General features: G+C 30.2%; 2 protein-coding genes across 5 annotated transcripts in view; one reads left to right on the top strand and one right to left on the bottom strand.

The window, feature by feature from the left end:
- LOC134714683 (U5 small nuclear ribonucleoprotein 200 kDa helicase-like) overlaps positions 1-8,039 on the bottom strand; it is a 41,679-nt gene extending 33,640 nt beyond the window's left edge. The window contains exons 1-4 of the mRNA XM_063576156.1: positions 7,835-8,039; positions 5,004-5,167; positions 1,343-1,514; positions 796-985 (exon numbers count right to left, since the gene is read on the bottom strand). Coding sequence (XP_063432226.1) covers positions 796-985; positions 1,343-1,514; positions 5,004-5,167; positions 7,835-7,879 — 571 coding nt within the window. The 5' untranslated portion in view covers positions 7,880-8,039. The remainder of the gene's footprint in view (positions 1-795; positions 986-1,342; positions 1,515-5,003; positions 5,168-7,834) is intronic.
- A 175-nt stretch (positions 8,040-8,214) lies between these two features.
- On the top strand, positions 8,215-20,342 carry LOC134714682 (tetratricopeptide repeat protein 1-like). 4 transcript variants are annotated; one of them, XM_063576152.1, is made up of 7 exons: positions 8,228-8,305; positions 13,232-13,333; positions 14,037-14,467; positions 15,946-16,119; positions 16,720-16,905; positions 17,391-17,445; positions 18,611-20,342. In XM_063576152.1, the coding sequence occupies exons 3-7, from the start codon at positions 14,135-14,137 to the stop codon at positions 18,736-18,738; spliced, it is 876 nt and encodes a 291-aa protein (XP_063432222.1). In that variant the 5' UTR covers positions 8,228-8,305; positions 13,232-13,333; positions 14,037-14,134; the 3' UTR covers positions 18,739-20,342. The 4 variants fall into 4 exon arrangements, with proteins under 4 accessions (XP_063432221.1, XP_063432222.1, XP_063432224.1 ...); XM_063576154.1 differs by having other exon boundaries at positions 8,232-8,305; positions 14,026-14,467; XM_063576151.1 differs by lacking the exon at positions 13,232-13,333 and having other exon boundaries at positions 8,215-8,305.
- Positions 20,343-26,058: the final 5,716 nt, after the last annotated feature.

Below are 26,058 nucleotides of genomic sequence, written 5' to 3'. Positions count from 1 at the left end.
TTCTTGATGCAATTATGTACATCACATCAAATAGACCCCAAAGATTACTTTATTACTTGATCAATATATATGATTCAGGTCTTCGTTGATGAATTCTTTAAAAAAAAAAATAGAATTGTGATATGTATGCAACGTACTGGTTCATGTTTTTAAAACTAGTTTCATTCTGTTTTGTGTTATTTCAGTAGCTGCCATAACATATTTAGACATCTAATTTATGAAAATATAATTATGAGGTCTACTTTCCTCCATGTTTTTTTTATTGCACACACGATTTGCATAAAGATTTTTCAATAAAAGGCTGAAAATATGGCTTTAAAGTATAAATGCATTGCGAAAAACAAATATTTCATCAGATAAATTAAAGTTGGATTTAATATTGGATACAAATTTGTTTGGAGTCTGATGCAGACATTTCCTAGTCAAAGCATTCCAACTGATGTACCACACAGGTATCATTATGGAGTAAAGGGTTTACAGTTAGTCTGTATGAGAAATTGTTTTATGACAATGAAACATGCTTTACAGTTCCACCAGACTGCATTGAGTGTGTAGGTAATGGTAATATCTTTGGTTAGCTTGCTTGCTAGCTGAACTGTAAATTACCCTCCTTTAACATGTTTAAGAGTAGACTAGTCTGACAGATAACCAATCTATCTGTTTGTAGGACAAGGCTAGTAGGAAAAAGGAGAGTAGTATACCTTACCTAATGACTTCACGGTTTACCTAGATAGCAAGTTTACCAAATATTTTACCTTTACCTACAAACTCAATGCAATCGGTTGTAAATATTACCTGTCTGCATCTTCTCTTCTTGTCCCCAATCAGAAATTTTCTTGCCAAGATTTACTAAGAGAGCAAACCTTTCGTCAGCAATTTCACCTAACAATGATTCTACATCTTTTTTCTTTTCTTTATCTTTCATTCTGTCATTCTTCAGTACAACCAAGACTTCATCAGCAGCTCCACATAGGACATCTCTTGGCTGAAATATACAAATATATTTATAAGAATTCAAACACTAGTGTCTTTTAGTGGTTATACGATAAATGTTGGACAACCAATAATATTTGACACAGGGATTCAATTAAGAAAAGATTGTTATTTTTTCAATGAAATCCAGTTGTTTCTCTATTTTATCCAAAACAAGAACTAGTTTTTCATTAGTTTTGACATCAGAAAACACTTTTGAACTCATTGTATTATTTGGATTTCTTTTCAGGTGTAGTAATCTAGCCTAACATTGGTCTAAGTGCAAAATAAATGTAGAAAATTCTTCTTCCAAAAACTGTCAAGATTATTGGTTACTTAAAACTTTTGTAGAGTATTTTGAATGACCTACCTGATCTCCAATTGCAGCCTGTATAAAGCTAAGGATAACTTCATAAGTTTGTCTTGTATCCTGTGTCTTTGGTCGATACTGTATCCCTACCATTTCATCAATACCCTCAGACAACAATGTTGTTCCTTTCATTTTAAGCATGTCATGCTGTGCTTCATCTCTTTTCCTACGTCTGGAAAATACAACAAAATATTTAGTCCTATATCTTCACACTATATTTTCTTTTCTTTTAATTAGATGGCTATGATACATAACAACTTTACATCTACCATTACATTTCTTAAATCTTAAAATTTTGTGAAGAAATTTTAATAGGATACACACTTTACTTTAATATTAAAATTTCACAATTTTTAGATGTTTAGGTCACTTGCCTTCTTCGTTTTCTGTTCCCCCCCCCCCCTCATAATCTACATGGTAGACAAGTCACACAAATTACAAAGTCAGAAATACTGAGGTGTTTTTACCACCAAGCATATATTACACTTAAGCCATATTTGGCACAACTTTTTTAACATTTTTTGTTGTTTTTAAGGCTTTTCAACTTGGCATTTGATTTTGCCTATCTGTAATAATTTGAGCACCCTTGTGTATTCAAATTTCATACCATATTTTAATTCATTATCTTTGATGAGTTTTTAAACAGGTTTAACAGTATTGTTTAGTGAATTGTTATAGAGATCATTTGCATAAGTTTTTTTAAGCTAAAAATTTGTAAGGGTTCCGCGGAACCCAGTGTCTCGCCTACTTTTGCTGTAAATTGCAGGCTCAACAAAAATGAGGAAAAAAACCCCAAAAATATTCCTCTTGATACAATCTTCCGATTGTAAGAATCTTTTGTCCAAGGTTGGTTTAAATCCAGGATAGTTTATGAATCTTAAAATGTTTTAAAAACAACTGCAGACTGTACATGTATGTATGGTTAACTGGAAGAAAATCTAAGTCAATTTAAAAGTTGAATACGGAAAAAATGGATTTATTTTTTTACAAAATTTTCTTCTGGATACTATCTGATGATCATAAACAAGCTTCTGTCCAAGTTTGGTACAAACCCAGGATAGTTTAAGAAAGTTATTAAAATTCTAAAAACTTTAACCACAGGGTGAATGTAATGTTTCCCCACAGAAAAACTAAGTCCATTTAAAAGTAAAATATGGAAAAAATGGATTTATTTTTTTACAAAATTTTCTTCTGGATACTATCTTATGATCATAAACAAGCTTCTGTCCAAGTTTGGTACAAACCCAGGATAGTTTAAGAAAGTTATTAAAATTCTAAAAACTTTAACCACAGGGTGAATGTAATGTTTCCCCACAGAAAAACTAAGTCCATTTATAAGTAAAATATGGAATTTTATTTTTACAAAATTTATTTCTGGATACTATCTTATGATCATAAACAAGCTTCTGTCCAAGTTTAGTAGAAATCCAGTATAGTTTAAGAAAGTTATTAAAATTTCAACCAGATGCTCCGCAGGGCGTAGCTTTATACGACCGCAGAGGTTGAACCCTGAACAGTTGGGGCAAGTATGGACACAACATTCAAGCTGGATTCCGCTCTAAATTTGGATTCTGATTAAATAGTTGACACAGCATAGGTTTCTGACACAGAATGAATGTATTCAAATGAACTTAAAATTTTTGTTTTCTCTTAGAGCAATTCACTATGCTGTTGAATATTAATCCTCTCAAAAAAATGTTTGAAGAAATTTTCTTTTTATTTATGAAATTTCAAATAAGAAAAATTGAACCCAATTTTTTAATCTCATCCCCCTTTCCCTTATTCCAAAACTAATTTCAATTAAAATATTCTAATGGAGTTTGCAACAATTACTACTCATTTAAATACATCATAAAATATTAAGATGTAAAAAAAACTGCTTGTTATCACTGAATGGTAAAGATTATTTAAATTTATCAGTTGGTAGTAAAAAGTGAATATACATTGTATATAACAAAGATTTAAGTTGATTCTGGACAAAGAAAGATAACTCCAATTAAAAAAAATTCTTGCAGATATTTCTTGCCTATTATACTGGACAAAGAAAGATAACTCTTAATTATCAAAAAATTTGCTATTTCACAATATTGTGAAATTAGATATTTCTGCCATTGCACAATACTGTGAAAAGACTTGCTATTGCACAATACTTAATATAATAATTTTAGATCCTGATTTAGACCAACTTGAAAATTGGGCCCATAATCAAAAATCTAAGTACATGTTTAGATTCAGCATATCAAAGAGGCCCAAGAATATAATTTTTGTTAAAATCAAACTTAGTTTAATTTTGGACCCTTTGCACTTTAATTTAGACCAATTTTAAAACTGGACCAAATATTAAGAATCTACATACACAGTTAGATTTGGCATATCAAAGAACCCCAGTTATTCATTTTTTGATGAAATCAAACAATGTTTAATTTTGGACCTGGATTTGGGCCAACTTGAAAACTGGGCCAATAATCAAAAATCTAAGTACATTTTTAGATTCAGCATATCAAAGAACCCCAAGGTTTCAATTTTTGTTAAAATCAAACTAAGTTTAATTTTGGACCCTTTGGACCTTTAATGTAGACCAATTTGAAAACGGGATCAAAAATTAAGAATCTACATACACAGTTAGATTCGGCATATTAAAGAACCCCAATTATTCAATTTTGATGAAATCAAATAAAGTTTAATTTTGGACCCTTTGGGCCCCTTTTTCCTTAACTGTTGGGACCAAAACTCCCAAAATCAATACCAACCTTCCTTTTTTAGTCATAAACCTTGTGTTTAAATTTCATAGATTTCTATTTACTTATACTAACGCTATGGTGCCAAAACCAAGAAAAATGCTTATTTGGGTCCCTTTATGGCCCCTAATTCCTAAACTGTTGGGACCGAAACTCCCAAAATCAATACCAACCTTCCTTTTGTGGTCATAAACATTGTGTTTAAATTTCATTGATTTCTATTTACTTTAACTAAAGTTATTGTGCGAAAACCAAGAATAATGCTTATTTGGGCCCTTTTTTGGCCCCTAATTCCTAAACTGTTCAAACCAAAACTCCCAAAATCAATCCCAACCTTTCTTTTGTGGTCATAAACCTTGTGTCAAAATTTCATTGATTTCTATTAACTTACACTAAAGTTATAGTGCGAAAACCAAGAAAATGCTTATTTGGGCCCTTTTTGGCCCCTAATTCCTAAAATGTCGGGACCAAAACTCCCAAAATCAATACCAGTCTTCCTTTTATGGTCATAAACCTTGTGTTAAAATTTCATTGATTTCTATTCACTTTTACTAAAGTTAGAGTGCGAAAACTAAAAGTATTCGGACGACGACGACGACGCCAACGTGATAGCAATATACGACGAAAATTTTTTCAAAATTTGCGGTCGTATAAAAACTTTAACCACAGAGTGAATATTTGTTGACGCCGCCGACGACGGAATGTAGGATCGCTTAGTCTCGCTTTTTCGACTAAAGTCGAAGGCTCGACAAAAATCACGAATATGAGTTTTACTACTCATAACATGCATATTTCACTTCATGTACTGTTGAGCACAAATCCTAATAAATAGGAGAACCTTAAACCAATACACCTTAGCTGGTGTTTGTCAGTTTTGTACTGTGATAAGTGGTTCTCTAGTCAAGAGATTTATATGTACATACTTGACTTTTCTTTCTTCCATCTGTGGTGGTCTGGTCCTCTGTGCCTTATCACCCATTCTTGTGCCAAGTAACTTTCCAGTAAGAGAAACAACTTCTCCTGTAGATTCATCACGAGCTCTCCTGTCAATCAGTGATCTATCTGCTTGCAATACAAGATTGGAGTTCTGAAAAGCACACAAGTTTCACTACAATTATTAATTTAATTTTTTAAATTAGAGAGTATGTAACATGTTTTACCCTGAATGAAAAACATTCTACAATAAATTTCGGAATGGATGGACACAATGATGCCCCTGCTTGCATTAAATGTTATAAAGGAACATAACTTAAGAACTGTAAAAGTGACTCTACCCAAATTTGTACTTGATCTGAGTTGATGGTAATAAGCATTGTGTAAGTTTCATAACATTTAGTTTAAAAAAATTAAAGATAGACAACAGAAACAAAAATTCAGCTCTTTTTCCATTTGTAAAGGGGCATAACCCTAGAATAGCAAAAGTTATGCCACCAAAATTCAAACGGTCTGAGTTTGAAGGTTATAAGCATTGTGTATACATTGTAAGTTTCATAACATTTGGTTACAGCAAACTTAAGTTAGAGAATGGAAACAAAAACAAAAAATTTCCATTTGAAAAGAAAGCTCAAGAAGACAAAAAGTGACATACCAAAATTTGAATTTGATCTGTGATGTGTGGTAATCAGCATTGTGTATAAAATTCATGAAATTCGGTTGAAGCGAACTAAAGTCAGAGAATGGAAACCAACTTGGGGATGTAGACAGACAAGGGTAAAACTTAGAAAAACTAAGACCTTTCATAAGTAAACTATTGAGAAAAAGTTTTTTATTTTTATAAAATTTACTTCTGGATGCTATCTTATGATCATAAACAACCATTTGTCCTAGTTTGCTAGAAAATTTAGAAAATCCAGGATGGTTTAAAAAAGTTATTGAAATTTAAGGTTTATCACCTTCAATCAGGACTAATATGGCCATATAATTTACAAATGTACACCACAAATTTTACTCTAAGTATAGACCAATATATGCACCTGCAAAAGTTTTAAGGGATGGCAGGAACTAGATAATTCAATTTTGAATGCATTTTTTGTTTAAAAAAATTATAAACTTTTCTGGATTTTGCTATTAATTTTTTTTTCATTCCTGCAGATGGTGCCAAAATAAACTACATTGGGAGAGAGGTTTGAGAATCTCCCCTCACATAATATATGTTGTAAGTTGTAATATTGTTCAAATGGACAATAAATGGGCAATAAACATCTGTAAACAATAGGTGATTTTAACTGTGTAACTGAGTGGAGTGTATCAAATGAATCTCATGAGTTTGTTCATTTTGCTATCTTCTGCAGACTGGAAAAAAGTGAACAACAAAATCCAGGTAATATTTAGATTTTCTGAAGCTTAGGCTACAAATAACATTCTCTTTTATATATCTAGTTCCTGCAAAGCTTTACAACTTATCTAGATATATCAGTTTGTCAGTACTCTGTTTCGTAGTAGATTTTGGGGTGTAAACACGCTCATATTTTTTAATTCCTTATCATAAACCTTAAAAAACTATTTTCTATAACCACAGAGAAAATATTTGTTGAAGCTGCCACCCACAGAATGTAGGAACGCTATGTCTTGTTTTTGCAACAAAAGTTGAAGACTCAACAAAACAAAAATGTTTATATTCATTATGTTAGTTGTATGTTAGTTGGCAAATATTATACAGGTTGAGACCCCCCCCCTAAAAAAAATGAAGGGTATCCCTTAAAATTATGACTTTATGAGGGACTGATATTGTTTTGACAAAAATAGAAATTGACCAAAAGTGTACCCTGATTTCTTATTGATCAATAAGGCAGTCATCATGATGAACTTTTAGATTTAAAGGCCCAGAAGTCAATTTTTAGTTGGATTCTATTGGCCTGTAAGCTGTTGTAAGTGGAATCTTGGTCCGTTTGCCCTGACGCCTGTTCGTCCAGGTCCATTCGCCCTGATTTTTATTTTTTTCTTATTGTAATGTAGTCGCATAATTTTATAAGCATTTGAACAAAATATGTTAAAGTTTGTTGAAAAATTGACAGAATATTTATATTGCCCCAATCAACATGATCAATTGATCATTTTTCCCTTTAATTTGCAAAGTAGAATACTGGAATACAATATTTTTTAAAATTATTGATATTTGTTAACAAAATGATTGTATTCAGTCAATCACGAATGTATGCAGTATAAGTCAGTCTACGAGAGTACAGTTTGTACATCATTGTTTTTATTAAGTTCAAGCTTCTTTTTTCTAATTGGTGAGACCGCAATAATCAGTGATCCGAATTATTTTGTCATTGAACAAAAAGTCAATAAACAATCCTAAACAAGCCATAACCTTTTAAATATTTCCATCTTTCCATAAATTTCAAAATATATATACCATAGAAATATCTGAATAAGTTAATTCATCTTCAATGCACTGGATATTAATATTTCTTATCAGGGCGAACAGACTCTATGAGAACAAACTCAGGGCAAACAGACCCAGGGCGAAAACGGACCTCAACCTTGTGAGTTTTTACAAGCCCAATCGTTTTACAAGCCTGGGCTTCTGTGCCTGTGGTTCAGTGTGAAAACTGTAAGGTCAGAACATTTTAGGCCTAAAGGTCTCTTACCAGTGTTAATCTAATAATCCAAATAGATAGCTAAGATAACAGTCTTCATTAAACCACATATATATTAATCGCTGTTAATTTTCTAAATAAAATGCTATCAGTCGGTAGAGTTTAACAGACATAAGACATAATTGTCTGGGTCATTTATCAAATTAACTTACAGCCTTGTACTCATATTGAAGCGATCTGGCCGCTGCATCAGCCATATTGCCTCCTGTTGATCCTTATTTAAAAATTTGAGCGTTTGTTTTCTATTCCATGCGGCTACGTTTGTATTTCGTTTCGCTTTTGTTCCAGACGCTAGATGGCAGTACACTTCCGGTTTAAAGTTCCGGATCGTTTTGTCTTCCTTGTTTTGAATAAATCAACTGTTATACCCCTCATCAAACTGTTTAATTCTGAAATGAACACTGAATCATTCAATAAAACTATTTCTCAGTTTTTTTTCTTTCAAAAGAAATTCAGTATGAACGATCAAGAACTCTTCTATGTTTCTTTCCCGTGTTTGATTTAAATTTAGAATATCGTGCGTCAAATCATTCAAACGTTTGATAAACCTAATGTGTACATCTATTTTAAAGCTCAAATCTAACACCGACAAATTGAGAAAAAGAAAGTACAATAATTTGCAGGTACATGTATGCTATTTCAGGGACAGTCCTAAGACTTATATTGCAAGTCACATAGTCGAAACTATTGATTTAAAATGATTAAAAATAATTAGTACAATTAAACAGATAAATGGTAATGTGCAAAATATTCAAATAAAACTGAGAGAAGACTGTAGGCTGTAGCTATCCTACAGTAGTCTAAGATCGTTCATCTTGTCAGTTCGTTAGGTATTTGTGTTTGAACTTAACAAACGGGGAAACTCTGCTTCCGGCGTAGAAAAAACAGTACAGAATACGTTTGTTCTGTTCTTTTGAATAAAAAAACAATTCAAAAGGTAAGTTTTTACTGTTGTTTTTCACTGTTGTTCTCAATTATTGCTAAAAAATGCCAATTTTCTAATGCCTGTTTCAATCCCGACTTCCGAATGTCTGAAGAACTTCACAAAATCCCACTGCCGGCCTCCATTGCTTTGTGTACATTCCATTCAGCGTCATCAATCTTGTGGCAGTCAATACAGGTCAAGCAAATCGTATTTTTAGGAATTTTAAAATGACATGCTCCTTACGTCTTACGCGATTTTCCCACGAAAAAAGCCCAACCAAAATGAAAGGAAAAATATGTGAACAAACGATGTCCATGCCATAATTTTGTACAGGAATGTAGAGTAGATTAATAAAAAACAATTTACATTTATTTTTCATAGGATTTTCTTTTCATTCATAATAAAAAGATCAATATTCTAACCATGATGACTGTAGGTCAATATTCATACAAAATTCCATTGATGTCAAAGAGGATGGCAAAAAATGATATATCCTGTTGAATAAAACCCAAAAATATTGCAAACTATTTTGAAGCAATATCCCACAAAGAAATCACGTAATTGCCGTAGACTGAAAAATCCCCTAATTGACAGTGAAGCAATTTGATTGGGTATAACGAACTGACATCACATGATTTTGACGCCATTGAAATTTTAATGTAAACAAACAAGGTCAGAAGGTTCAGTATATGGAAGAGCATCGTACATTTAGTTACTGACAAATAATTTTGAGTTACCAAGCTTGACAATGCATGCTTATAAAAAATGAAAGCTAAGTCTACAGAAAAAATAAGAAAAAAATAGCCTTAGTATAACGACTTATCATTACACCTGGATACAAGAACAATCAAGGATTTGTATAGTAAGACTACTTACTATACCAATCCTTGTTACAATGCAGCTATTTAGGACTTAATATGAGACAGGCATTACCTGTGAATGGGGACAAAGTTTGTTTAAATTAATTTTTTGGTAACTTAAATATTTGTTAAAAAAAAGAAACGGAAATACCGTAACGTTTTTGATTTTGGTTCTGTTGTTAGGGATTTTACTTGTGACGTTATTTAAGTTATGACGTCATGTTCAATGTAAACAAAGAAACGCAATGCATCAGGTAACAGTGGGAAAGCCACGGATTGGTAACGTTTATTCATACCAAAGACAAAGAATGATTAAAAATGAAATATTGGTATAATTTGTGTTCCTTGAGTTCCTATATTTTACTAGACTAATCAAAGTCTCACGACAACAAGACCGGAAGAAGGAAGTAGAGTTATGTGTTCTGTGCAGATCCGGAAATAAAAAAACGCGACAAAAAAAAAATTGAACGATTTTGAGATCATTAGTCATGTTAGTACATTTTGTACTTGTAATGAAAAATTTGTGAAATTTTCCCAATTTTTTTTAATTTTTTTTTTTTTTTATTGAATTTTCTACTGTAATAGGGGACTTCGTTCCCATATAATTGAACAGGGATCTCCATGGCCTGTTTTACAATGGCGTCCCCCATCGTTCAAATGTCTTGCGCCATTGTCAAATGACCCGTGCCATCATTAAATTGTATTCTGCCATCTTTCAAAATTGTCATCGTTTTTATAGCCCATCGCCTTTTTTTGTAGCAATTTTAATCAAATGCATGTAACTGCATAACCCTCAGGCTTTGTTTATTTTATAATCCAATACAGTTCTATTGCCTGAGGGATATATTCTGATTAAGATCGCTAATCACTTGTACCTGAGCTTGTACAGCTAGATCATCAAACCTGACAGGAGAATACCTGAAGATAGACGATTTATTTGTTGAATTATTCAACTAAGTTTCCGCAAACACTTATGCCAATTTAGATGAAATACATAAAATATTAACCCAGTTTCAAAGAAAACAGTTTTACAAGTCGAACACATGCTTTTATTTTGACTTACGCAATCAGCATCCCCCTCTAAGAAGTACAAAATAAGACGTAAAACAGTAATTATTATTTCATTGCAAATAACTCGAGTACTACTGCATTGAAACGATAATATCTAAATATAGAATTACTTTAAAAGTAAAAAAAGTTAAAACTTAATATTTCCTGTAAAGAAATATCGTATCGTAATTCCACATTCATTTCGTAGCTTACAATCAAATTGATACATCCACTTTTCTGGTTTCTCTTCAGACTCGAAATATGCATGTTGCATAGCATCAATTTGCACGATAAAGTCATTAAAAACCTTTAAATTTTCATTTGTTAAAGTTTGCTTTACAAATCTCTTTCACCGTTAACACAACCCGTACGAATCGTTTTGTTGTTGCTTCAATCAGCCATACCAGTAATGGGTTCATGACTTCTGAATTTGACATTGTACTTGAAAATTAAACCCCCATATATAACAATCACCCAAAATAGCAAGAATACTATATGGGGACCTTCATGACAGCTTTTTGTCATTCTCGACTAAAGGGGGGACCAAGAAGGCCTGGCCTTTGAATGTTTACCAACAACAATTATTTAAAATATTTATACTTCTAACATAATTTAAATAAGCAATGAATAGCATGTTCACCAATCCTAATGTGGAGGTATGAAATACTTTCGATCGCGCTACACTGTACGGCGTAGACATGGTTTGTGATGGTGAAAGTTCCTCCATCATTCATTTTTCATCCATGGATATCCCTGATTGGTATATAAAAATGATCTACATTTAAGTTGTAGAATAAGAGATTTTTAATGAGTTTCAATACATGTAGGTGCAATAAATGTAACCCTTGTTACACTTTCTGTCTATCCACCTTTAAGTCCTACCAATTTTACATTTTTATGCTTAAGTTTTCTTCATCTTGTATGAAACTTAAGCACAAAATTTTCAGCCATAGTTTGAAGCAGGGCAATGAATCACTAACTGTTCAACTTAGAAAATTGAGAAAAGCCTTTGATACCAAATTAGCAGGCTGCATCCAGTGTTTGTATCTGCAATAAGGTGATCATGATGGAGTAATTCATTTGTACATGATACATGTATATGGGGAATTTGTTATGAAGATGGATATAAAAAAAATCTTTAAATGCAGAAAAGAGCTGCAAGGATTATACTTGATGCACCTAAACTAACACCTAGTATAAATTTATTTAAAGAGCTAAAAAAATGGTTGAATTTCAAATCTAGAATTTCATATCATAAACTTATTCTTGTTCATAAAATTTCTATACAATAAAGCACCTGATTACTTAAAGGAACTCTGTTGTCCAATTGTTTACTTACATAGTAGAAATCTAAGGTCATCTGCAAATAATAATTAAGCTGTTGTATGACCGAACACAAATTCAATAAAGAAATCGTTTGCATATATAGCTCATCAATATTTTGGAATAAACTACCAAATGAAATAAAATGTTGTGAAAACCTTGACACTTTTAAATAAAAATGTGTAGATTTATTGACTGTAAAATGATTTATAACAACTCACTCAAATATTATAATGATTTTGTATTTTATGTATATATTCTGGACCATATGAGTATTTGTGTATGGTCATGACCATGTGGGTAAATACTCATATGGTCGAGGTAGTTAACAAGTTTACTTTTAATACTTAAAACTCTTCATATAACCCTTCTAGTTGTCACGTCACTAAAAAAAAAACACTTCCATTTTATTATAGATCTAGTATAGAATTAGATTAATTATAACAAGATTAACTAAATAGAATAAGCAGTTTCACACAGTAAATTTCATCACTAGAATGACTAGTCAAAACTATAGGAAACACATTTTATACCTATGGTCTATAATGATCTGTTATTAGGAATGAATGGAAAAATGCTGATTTTTGAAACTTTGTTTGATTAACAAGTACGATATTGGAGATCTGGAGCTTCTTAAAACACCGTAGACACATCAGAACCACCAGGACACAAGAAAAGCTTTGGTACTGTGTGGAACTTAAATGTCACTCTACGCATACATTTTTGTACATCATGTACATACAAAAATACAATTAACGATGAAAACTAACTTTGGCATTAATATTTAATGTTTATATAGACCTTAAAATTGTAAATAATACATTTTTCATGTAGTCATCATTGGTTTTTTGTAAAGTTTTCTAATGCATATTAAAAAAACCTACATGGTCCAAATACTCATATGGTGTGGCCCCTTAAGAACCAAATGAGTATATACTCATATATATGGTCGGACCATATGCGTACGGTCGGACCATATGCGTACGGTCGGACCATATGAGTATATACATATGGTCATGACCATACACGTATGGTCCAAATACTCATATGGTCCGGAACATATATATATATATATATATATATATGAATTTATTTTCTCTTGTTCTACAGACAGTTTATAGTAAGCATGAATATTACACCTACATAATATGATCAAAATTTTAAGCTTTGTAATATTTGTACTGTTTGTTCTTTAAGTGAGGTCCTCAAGGTAGATTAGCGGAAGGGAATTGATTCACCTTCCTTAAATAAAGTAATTACTAACTTACTAACTTACTTACTGTTTTATTCTCACTTCATATTGAAGGTCAAATAATACAAAGAGAAATTTAGAAAAAAAAAGAGTAAAAGTATTATAACATGATTAATGAAAATGTGAAGTTTATTTTCAGGAATAAGATAATAACTGTAATGGAGAATTTACATGTCTAAAGAAAATTGAAGTTGATGACTGTTAATAGTTTATTTCAAACCAAAAGCAATACAGCTTATAGGTATATCATAAATATGTACATGTATATCATAACAGAACATTTTAAATACAATCGGAGGCAAGACTACATAGTATAATTCGTTCAGAAGAATGTCATGAAAATTTTATATCTGTGGCGTATTTCAGATATTTTCCTAAATTAGATAACTCTGATACATTCTTTGTTGACAATAGTTGAACTAATTTGTAAACAGATGCATTTGTATAATAATACCTTTTTATATACATTTTTCTAATAATGTCATATTTTGGACATTTTAAAATAAAATGAAACTCATCCTCGATGTCACCCTGGTTACATAAGATACATAATCTTTCATTTCTTGCTTTTTTAATGAATCTACCATATTCAATATTTAATTTGTGTAAACACATTCTATACTTAGTTAAAAATCTAATACATTGTGGACTTAAATTTTTTGTCAAGTAAAACTGCAATTGAACATTATCCACAAGGTGTTTATAGATAGTACATTTTGATGATGAATCGAAAAACATATTTCTTTCTTGAATAAAATGGTCAATAAGCCTTTGTTTGAATAAAATAATGAATGCTTCTTTGCATACAACATTCTGTGCATACCACACATGTCCAAAACCTAGGCTAAGTAACATACATTTAACATTATAAACCCATGATGACTTATTGCCTGATTCACACTCGTCATACATATCATTAATGAAAATGTGAAGTTTATTTTCAGGAATAAGATAATAACGGTAATGGAGAATTTACATGTCTAAAGAAAATTGAAGTTGATGACTGTTAAAACTACCCTGGAAATTAAATAGAGCTGTAACAATGGATCAAAATACTAATTGCAGTAAACAGAATGATAATTCAAACTGTGATAATGAAACGGTTAATGTAACTAAACAAAAATCTGATAACAATGCACCACAAGACAATAATGAGATGACAGAAGAAATTAGTAAAGGTGTTGTGTCAGATACATTGACAGCAGATGAAGTACATACAGAAGAAAAAGTTAATGAAGATAAAGTAAATGATAATACTGATAGTGAGGATTCTTCATCAGAGGAGGAGTATGAATCTGCTGATGAAGGAGAAATTGAAATAGAAGAAGAGAAACTTAAGTTGGAAGAAGAAAAATTGACAGAAGAAGAAAAAAATGTAAGATGTCAGATAATATTTACAACAACACTCATCATGCTCCTTAAACCTGTAAATTCATGTGGTGAAAAATATATGAAATAGAAGTAATTTATTTGTACTTGTTCATGTAAAATAATATCAGATTATTACATGGGATTTTTCATATTGCAGGTATTATCAGCCCTAGGTTCAATATCAGCCCAAGAGCCGCATGGCTCGAGAGCTGATATTGACCGAGGGCTTGATAATACATGGGATATGAAAAATGACATGTTATGATCTTTTTATCATATGCTTCAACAATTGAGAAAAATAACAGATTCATATATTGATCCTTTTATGTGGTTTCTCAAATAGTGGTTCAAAGAGTGAAAAGTCCACGGACGTTGGGCCCCATATTTAGTACATTTGATATGAAATCTTTCCGTATCATATGCATCAACAGAGGAGAAAAAGCATTTTTAATATGGACGAATCGAGAACAAAAAAAAATCAACAATATACTTACTTACTGAATACCGTTTGGAAAGGTGAACTTTTTCTAAATTGAAACTTTTAAAAAATGCAATTATTTATTAATAATAATTTGTTTGTTTTTTTATTTTTTATTTTTTATAATTATTTTACACAATATACTTCTCAGTATCCAAATAATTGTTTTGTACACTAATTTGTAATGTTTTTCACCGAAAACGTAGCATTGAGGTGTATTTTCCGGAATATGCTGAGTATCACCGGAATGCCATGTGATAACGTTACGGAAAGGCATGTGATAACAATCGAAGCATGTGATAAACTTTTCATATCAGCCCGCTAACCACCAATTCGAAAAATATGGAATTTACTTAAATTTAATGCTATTATCATACAGTAAAAATTATATGTTATTTAGTCCTAAGTATATGATAATAAACTCTATTGCATATATTAGTAAAAGTCGATTTTTTATATCAGTTATAACTGTTATCATGGTTATACTGACTTTATTGATTTGTACTAATTACTGAAGTTGTAAGAAAAATTGCACTTGTTTATATCAATACTAAAGAAAAGCAGTGTATGTATTACAATATACATTTTTATATATATCAAGAATAAATCATTTTAGAAACATTGATATTGAATTAGTATTTTTTTATGATAATATATATAAATTACATGGCCATTTCACAGGGATTCCATTGTTTTGATTTGCATCACAGTAATCATGTGGAGTTTTAAAAGGAGGCTCTTAAACTCAACATCACTGTCTAATTCAACATCCATATCAATAGCAATTGTACAATGACATGAATGAGCATCAATATTTAAAACAAAAGAATGTGAACATTGATTCTACTTGTTATTTATTTGTTTAGTATTTGATATGTTTATGAAAAAGATTACTTCTTTTTTGTAGAGTTACAAGGTTGTCAAACTACAGAAAGAAGCATTTAATTCTTTATATCCAATTAACCTTATTACGTGTATTACATATATTTTTGTGGGTTTTGCAGCTAAAGAAGGCAGAAGCTCAGAAATATAAAGATGAGGGGAATAAAGTTTTTAAAGATGGATTCTATAAAGAGGCAATCAAATATTATAGTAGAGCTTTACATACCTGTCCATACTCATACTTCAAAGAAAGGTCAATTATGTATTCAAACCGAGCTGCTTGTAAACTTCATATGGTAAGAGTTTGGGAAAGTCCACTTCCTTAACAATTAAGATGTTCCTTAAATGTTTTGAAATACAATTAGATGCACATCACCAGATTCAGTAAGAAGCCATATCACTACATTTATATACATGTATCTTTTGTTTGACATTGTATGAAAACATTGCCCATGTTATACCAAAGCATTATCCATATGGTATGTTTTACAATATTTATACATGAAAAGGGTGATTTGAGGTATGTGAATGAGATAGAAACCCAATGACACAAACAATCAAAAAGAATTTAGAGTTCAATATACAAATAGTATATATAACTTTAAACTTAGTTGGAAAAATCCTTAGTAAGAACCTTGGTTATGCAGTAAAATAATACTTAATGTACATTATATCATGCTCAGAGCACCAAACCTGCTTACATAGAAATAATACATTTGATATTTTAATGTTGACCATTATTAATCATACTAATGTACTTTTGATTTTATGCAGCAATATAAAATCAAAGTGAACTGCCATTTTGTTCAACATTTTCAATATTCATTGTATATTTATGCAGAAATTGAAAACATAATTTTATTGTAAACCATTTCACCTGCTTCTTTTTATCTTAGGAAAAAAATTACGAAGCTATAAAAGACTGTAGTAAAGCTATAGACTTACACCCACATTATCTCAAAGCTGTACTTAGAAGAGCAGAATTGTATGAAAAGGTGGAGAAATTAGAGGAGGCTCTAGCTGATTATCAAAGAATGATAGAACTTGATCCTAGTCATTACATTGCTAGAGCAGCTTGTATGGTTGGTATATATCAAAAAGAAGATGTGGTATGATTGCCAATGAGACAAATATCCACAAGAGACCAATAGTTTTTTTTAAATTTTAGATACTAAAAAAAAATGGCAAACTAATTTGTTATCCTTCCAGCATGCAGTTCTCCTCCCCTTTCCACCCTTGTCAATGAAGAAACTTATTTACATTCATTCATACCATCTGTATGCTAGATAGATTTTATTTCTAATAGTTGTACTTAGGAATCACATACAATACATGTATGTTAAAAAGTTTTGAAAGAAAACTATCCTACGTTCATTTTGACATGAAACAAAACTTCGCCTGAAAACATTTTTATTTGAGCTTATAGATGACTTTTAGAAAAACTGTTTTTTTGTTTTTTTTTCTATAGACATGAGCTGAAAAAATATCCAACTGTTTATAAATGTACACAATTTGATCATAATGTAGGTATCAATCAATACAAATAACACATTTCTTTCTTCTCTAGAGACTTCCTGATCAAATAAAAGAAAAGAATGAAAAAATGAAGGAGGAAATGATGGGTAATTATAAATAGAAATATATACAATAGAAGTGCTTCAAATTAGTTTGATGACCCATTTATGGGTATTATGTTTTCTGGCATGTGTGTCCGTTCTTTTGTCCTGCTTCAGCTTAAATTTTACTTGGTTAAATCTTTTTGGTTGAGGTAGTTTTTGTTGAATTTGAAGTCTAATCAACTTTAAACTTAGAACACATGTTCTCTATGATATAATCTTTCTAATTTCAATGCCAAATTTGAGAGTTTTTATCCCAATATCACAATCCACTTAACATAGAAAATGATAGTGCAGATGAGGCATCTATGTACTATGGACACATTCTTGTTTGTTTGTTTTTTCAAAGAACAATGTAGAACACACTAAAAGCTTGATCAGCAAGATGAAAAATGTACTTCTAGTTATCCAAAAGGATTTGATTATAATTATCAATGAGATAGTTGAATTTGAATTGTTTTAAAAATTGTTTAATCGAAAAAAAAAGACCTCTTGATGCTAATGATGATGAAATTTAGAATTTTATTTGTTTCATGCTTCCCTCCATCATATTATAAATGTGAAACAAGTGTTATATAAATTAGTTTTCTCTTTTGAACTGTTTTACATTTGTCATTTTGAGGCCTTTTATAGCTGACTATGCAGCTTTGCTCATTGTTGAAGGCCATGCAGAGACCTATAGTGGTTAATTTCTGTGTCATTTTGGTCTCTTGTGGAGAGTTGTCAAATTGGCAATCATACCACATCTTCTTTTTTATATTTACTTATGTTTACCTTTTACATTTTACTAAAAGAAATTAAATTGAAAAGTTGTACTTAATGAAAATATTTAGACAATATTTCAATTCAAGATTGCAAAAACAAAAAAGGAAGAAGAAAAGAAAACTAGTGAAAAAAGACAGGAGGAAGAGCAATCAAACCTGATAAGCAATGAAAAGTAAAAACACAAAAAATGCTGAACTCCGAGGAAAATTCAAAAAGGAAAGTCCCAAAATCAATACATTTGTAGTTCAAACACATCAAACTAATGTATAACAACTGTCCTGACTTGGTACAGGCATTTTCTTATGTAGAAATTGAGGGAAGGTTTCTTCAGTTACACACTGTTCATCTATCATAAAAAGGGAATGCAAATAATAATAAATTGTTCAATGGTGTAATTTATTTGCAGGTAAATTAAAAGACTTAGGCAATATGGTTTTGAAACCATTTGGTCTTTCTACAAACAATTTTAAAATGCAACAAGATCCAAAGACTGGAGGATATTCTGTGAACTTTCAACAGAATCCTGAGTCATGACAACAGATCAACCTTAGAAACTTGGAGATGAATTTTTCTTGACAGAATTTACTTAACTTTTGTAAGCTCTAAAACATTTGTTCATTTTAATTTAAATTTGTGTGTAACGGTCATTCTTAATGCATGCTTTTTTTGTATGAAAGAATATAAGATCTTTAGGAATACATGAATTGTGTATTTCGGCTTTATTAATGATTCTAGTTTAAATTAAAATATTTTGCCAATGGCTCCTCAGACGATCAAAATTATGTGTAAATGTTTTTTCATTGTCACAATGCACTGCATTTGTATATCAAGTATATAAGAGGGTAAAATTTGTATATGTTTATCTATTTCTCTTGTAAAAGTATATTGAAATATGTAATTCTGTTAAATGTTAGAATGAAAGGCGTTGACATGTACATTGTAGTAGGATTTTATTTGTTCAACCATGAAATGAAGATTTCCTTTAAAAGGGTATTTAGTCTGGGTTTTATTCCAAGAAAGTATTGTTTTTATTTTGTTGTTTATAATTTAAGAACTTTATGTCAATTTCATGTTTAATTTTGGCACCTATGGAAACTATCATAAGGTCATCCATTATTTGGGTAGTTAAATATTTCTTTCATCAAAGCATGTCTTTGTTATTTTATCTGAATACATGTTCTATATCGAGTTTTCAACTAATAATCTTACAGTCATAAAACTACAGGTTGTCATAAACATACGAAAAGAGGAATCTTTGTTACCGTTTTTTGTCCTTCAATCTAACTATAAATTTTCTTACATAAAAAAAGGAAGAATTTTAAAATAAAATGATCTGTAAACAAATATTTATTTTGGCTGGTTGTATGAATTTAAAGAATTAATTGCATACAAAATATGTCTATAAAAGATTTAAGTTTTTTTCTTATGAAAGTTTGGTAAATGATCTGATTTTTTTTTTTGTAAAATTTGAAAGAAGAATTAGAACCAAACATTTTTGTTTTTTTGTTTTTTTATTTCAAGACAAACCATTGTTATTTTCACAATTACAAACTCTACAACTAAGACAACTGGGAAGATACCATACTTTGAATTTATGTTGATTATTAATTAGTGAATCAATCTTAGTAATGCTAATTTTTTCAATGGGATAGGAAAATATTGATATGTTATTTTCTTCATTTACTTCTCTTAACTTCAAGTTTTCAAACTTTTTAACCTAAAAGGGAAACTGTTTTTAACTCAGCAAGTTGCTGAATAGATTTATCTGGATAACAGTATCTTCTTTTTGATAAATATTTGTAAATTTGTGTTAAAATGAGTTATCTCCTCTTGAAATGTAAAAATCAGAAAAATATAGAGTTATCTCCACTTAGATTAGTGAGGATATGGAAATAGATCAGCCCACATAGCTTAATATAGTAAAATGGAACTACAAAATGCTTATTGTTTAATGTCTTTTTATTGATTATTTGTATTCATATATTTTTCAATCATTTATTTATTTTGGGGGCATTAATTTATCATAATGAAAGGGATAATTGCTTGTGAAATGTAAATCATGTTTGGATATCTGGGAATATGTCCATTTAAAGCATCATTATTTCAGCAGATAGTGGAATAAAAAATTCATTACTAATCTTTCTTGTTATTACTTTCTAGAAATACATGTACCGGTATCTTGTTTTTAAATCTTTTCTTCACCATTAAGTATTTTAAATCCACATGTGTGATTTCATTATTAATTGATGGATACCAATTTACTGTGGCTTCATCAAATTTTATTGGATTCATCAATTTTTATTGGATAACAATTGACTGTGGTTTCATTATTATTTGTTGGATATCAATTTTTATACAACCGCAATGGTCTTATATTGGTATGATGTTGGTGTCGTCGTTGTCTTCTGAAAACATTTTGTTTTCGCACTATAATTTTAGTAAAAGTTAATAGAAATCTATGAAATTCAAACACAAGGTTTGACCATAAAAGAAAGGTTGGGATTGATTTTGGGAGTTTTGGTTCCAATAGTTTAGGATGAGGGGCCAAAAAGTGCCCAAATAAGCATTTTTCTTGGTTTTCGCTCAATTACTTTAGTATAAGTCAACAGAAATCTATGAAATTTAACATAAGGTTTATGACCACTAAAGGAAGGTTAGGATTGAATTTGGGAGTTTTGGTCCCGACAGTTGGTCCAAAACCACAATTATCGTCCCTTGATTTTCATTGTTCACAAATATAGTCCGTAGCGTTGACAGTGGGTTACTTGCCATTAATTTTTATACCCCTTCCAAATTTATTTCTCCATGTTTAATGCCTCAAATTGCAAATAGGGGGTGAAATTACACTGTAAAAAAATGTTGGTCCAGAATTTTAAAGGAAAGTAGTGATTTGGTTCAGCTGAAAAAGGTTTAAAATCAGCACTTCGGAAGTTGTCAAAAGATTTCAAGACGCCCTAAACATAATATTGTCCATATTTTGAGTTTAGAGCCGATGAAGTTTTCTATAATTTTGATATAATTTGTCCCAAAAGTAGTACAACACACTGTAAAAGTTTCTTTGAGAAAGCGCAGGTGGGATTTTTTTTATTTTCATTTATGTTCTAAAAAGAAATGCACTACGAAATGATTGTGGTCTCAGACCTAAGTTTAGGAATAAGGGGCCAAAAAGGTCCCAAATAAACACTTTTCTTGGATTGTGCCCAATTAATTAAGTATTAGTTACTAGAAATCTATGAAATTTTAACATGTGGTTTATGACCACAAAAGGAAGGTTGGGATTAATTTTGGGAGTTTTGGTCCAAACAGTTTAGAAATTAGGACCCAAACAAGCATTTACTTGGTTTTTGCACAATAACTTCAAAATAAGGGAATAAAAATCTTATGAAGTTTTAACACAAGGTTTATGACCACAAAAAGAGAGTTGGGATTCAATTTGGGAGTTTTAGTTCCAACAGTTTAGGAATTAGGGGCCAAAAGGGTCCAAAGTTTAACTTTATTTGATTTCATAAAAAAATGAATTATTGGGGTTCTTTGATATGCCAAATCTAACCGTGTATTTAGATTCTTAATTTTGGTCCTGTTTTCAAATTGGTCTACATTAAGGTCCAAAGGGTCCAAAATTAAACTTAGTTTGATTTTAACAAAAAATGAATTCTTGGGGTTCCTCAATATGCTAAATCTAACCATGTATTTATATTTTTAATATTTGGGCCCGGTTATCAAATTGGTCCACATTGAGGTCTAAAGGGTCTAAAATTGAACAATATTTGATATCATCAAAAATTGAATTCTTGGAGTTTTATGATATGCTGAATCTAACCATGTATTTAGATTTTTGATATTGGACCATAAAAGGTAAATGTCCAATTTAAAATTTTTAAGTTTAAGTTCTTAGACCACATTCATTCTGTGTCAGAAACCTATGTTGTGTCAACTATTTAATCACAATCCAAATTCAGAACTGTATCAAGCTTAAATGTTGTGTCCTTACTTGCCCCAACTGTTAAGGGTTTCAACCTCTGCAGTCGTATACAGCTTTGCCCTGCGGAGCATCTGGTTAGCAAACACCTTGGTATGGGAAAACCACAAATTTAAATGTTAAAATAAGTACAAAATTAGGACGGGTTTGTATGCAGATTTTGGAAAAACATTGAAATCTCACAATCCATGAAAAATTTAGTTTCAATGCAAATAGATGACTCCACAGTACACGTATAAACAATGAGAACTAGATGACAGTAAAATACATTTTTTTTAAATGTGTACTGTATAAACTGTATATGAATCTGAATAGTAATAAACAAATTACTATTGAATGATAGTTATCTACTGTATCACTAGCCTGTCAACACTGAGCTTGTGAATTTTCAAACCCTGCATTTGGCAGTTGCGTAGGACATCTGGACTCAAATTGTCAGTTTTCCTGCCAAATGTTTCTGCTTCCCACCAATAAACAAGAGTGCACATGCTGAAGCGTTACCTCTGCTTTTTTAACCATTGATTTTATGTTGAAAGTTTTAAAGATAATGGTTTAACTAAAAGCTTCACAGAATCTAAGGTAAGATAAATGCTGTCAGACAAACATAAACACCTTACATTTTTTTATATTTGACTTATTGCTTATAATAATTGAAAAACAGAATAAAACCCGTCAGACTGACATATAACAAATACAGTCATTTCGTATATCACATATGACCTGCTGCTTATAGTATTTGAAACAGACCTAATCAAGTTTAACCTTGATCACTGATCCATGAAATGAGGTAGAGGTCAGGTGAACCCTGTCTGACTGACATGAAGACGTTCCAAGGAAGCCATATACCAGGTATGGTCAGTCATCCTATTTCTCTTGATAAGTTATAAATTCACATGACAAAAAAATACCAACTTTGCAGGCAGTCTTTAAAATATGAAAATGAGGTCAAGGACATTGGACATTTGACAAGATGGAAACTTCATCACATAAGGTATCTGTATACAAGATATGTAGCATTCACATCTTTTACCGTCTGAAATATGATGATTATACACAAAATTTATGCAGCCGTGACAGGAAAGCAATTTATCTCGCATTCTATGATTTTCGTCACAGGCAAGACCAAATTCACTTAATTGTGCTGAAATTGGTAATTAATAAAAATGTCTTGATAATTAAGAAGTTATTGGTTCAATCCCAAAGACTCTACTTTTGGTAGTTGTTTCCCAATCAACTGTGACAGGTATATGAGAAGACTGGTGGGCCTGTGGAATAATTATAAAATTATAATTTAGGGTAAAGATGCATCTTGTGGAGTATATCAAATGCCCACAAAAGAAAAAGGAAAATTATGTTCTTTGCATAATAACCCAACTTGTGTTTTTAACCATTCAATATGGCAAGCCGTTTTGCTATTTATTTTTACTTCAAGATATCTCATAAACTTTATAAGATATCTTATATAGTTTATTAGATATCTTATATAGTTTATAAGATATCTCATATAGTTTATAAGATATCTTATATAGTTTATAAGATATATCATATAATTTATCAGATATCTTATATAATTGTCTTTATAAGATATCTCATAAACTATATAAGATATCTTATAAACTATATGAGATATCTTATAAACTATATAAGATATATTATAAACTATATAAGATATCTTATAAATTATATAAGATATCTTATATAAAATTTGTTTATAAGATATCTCATATACTTTATAAGATATCTTATAAACTTTAGAAGATATCTTATAAAGTATATTAGATGTCTTATAATTTTTAGGAGATATCTTATATAACATTTAAGATATCTCATATAATATATAAGATATCTCATAAAAATGAAATTATATGAGATATCTTATATATTATACGAGATATCTTATATATTATAGGAGATATCTTATTTAGTTTATAAGATATCTCCTAAAGTTTAAAAGATATCTTATATAGTTTATAAGATATCTTATATAGTTTATAAGATATCTTATATAGTTTATAACATATCTTATATAGTTTATAAAATATCTTATATAGTTTTTAAGATATCTTATATAGTTTATAAGATATCTTATATAGTTTATAAGATATCTAATATAGTTTATAAGATATCTTATGTGTTTATAAGATATCTTATAAAGTTTATAAGATATTTTATTTAGTTTATCAGATATCTTTTATAATTGTCTTTATAAGATATCTCATAAACTATATAAGATATTTTATAAACTATATGAGATATCTTATGAACTATATAAGATATATTATGAACTATATAAGATATCTTATAAATTATATAAGATATCTTATAAATTATATAAGATATCTTATAAATTATATAAGATATCTTATAAATTATATAAGATATCTAATATAAAAATTGTTTATAAGATATCTCATATACTTTAGAAGATATCTTATAAAGTATATAAGATATCTTATAAACTTTAGGAGATATCTTATAAACTTTATGAGATATCTTATAAAATTTAGGAGATATCTTATATAATATAGGAGATATCTTATAAAAATGAAATTATATAATATATCTTATATATTAAAGGAGATATCTTTTATATCATATAAGATATCTTATATATTATAGGAGATATCTTGAAATTCAAATAAATAGTAAAACGGCTTGCTATAATTCAACTTAAGGGTAGCAAGGGTTTACAAGAAAGGTAATTAAGTGAAGGGAGGGTATACACATTGTCCTGTTTTGATGCTTAGTGTTTGGCTAGTAAATGTACATAGCTGTCAGCTCATTGAACCTGTTTATTTCTTCAGAGGAATCCACAGGTGCTTTTTTGGAAGATGAAACTTCTTATTTACCCAACATACCCTTATTTGTCTTGTCAAATTTGCTATAAGTTCAACTAATTTCAGGATATAACAAACTTATTAAAAACTGGTTTTTTTTTGTCCAACATAAAATCAATTGTTCAGTTTCTTGTTGGAGGCTACAAGATGCAAAGATGCATCATTGCAATGAGTTATATATGATAGAAGGAAACTTAGAATCAAAGGTCTGAACAGGGACACAAACCTTTATCTTTTATTTATCAAAGCAGAGTACAGTTTAGAAGGATTTAATATTTGTGGGAGGCTGATAAACTTCCTCAGATGTATCCTTACACCAAGTTACATATTTGTATGTCACTAAGTAACTGAGACCTAAAAATTTATTGAAGCCAAAGAAGTATAAAATATAAGAATGTGACTTTTTTAAGGAATTTTAAAGCTACACTTCTTGTGATAAATACTGACACCAGGTTATTTGATTTTTATCACTTGAACTAGAAGTAAGGCACCTGTAGTTCAGTGGTTTTCATTAGTTGCTGTATATAATATTTGTTTTTACATGTTACATAAATTAGGACATAGGTTTTCTCATTTGAATTGTTTTACATTTTTGATTTCATTGCCCTTTATATAGCTGGCTATGCCAGGCCCGTAGCCAGGAACTTCCAAGGGAGGGGGTTGTGGGACTCACAAACTCGACTTTAACAGTCACAATTCGATCCGAACATTGACTTTAACAGTGCTTATTTGTTTTCATCAAGGAAGGGTTCGGACAAATACCCGGAAACCCCCTGGCTATGGGTATGTATGCAGTATGTTTTTTTCTCAATGTTTAAGTCATACATGACCTAAAGATGCTTACCTCTACGTCATTTAGTCTCTGGTGGATAGGTTTCTCATTGGTAATCGTACCACATCTTCTTATATATATATATATTGAAGTATAATTGTAATTGACTTATTCATCCTTTACTAGTCTATGACATTTCTTGAGGAATTAACATAATAGTGTGTGTTTAGGATGTGTATGTATATCAATAACTAAACAAATACAAA

Source organism: Mytilus trossulus, chromosome 4 (genome assembly GCF_036588685.1).
Source record: "Mytilus trossulus isolate FHL-02 chromosome 4, PNRI_Mtr1.1.1.hap1, whole genome shotgun sequence".
NCBI lineage: Eukaryota > Metazoa > Mollusca > Bivalvia > Mytilida > Mytilidae > Mytilus > Mytilus trossulus.
This window is presented reverse-complemented; position numbering and strand designations above follow the sequence as displayed.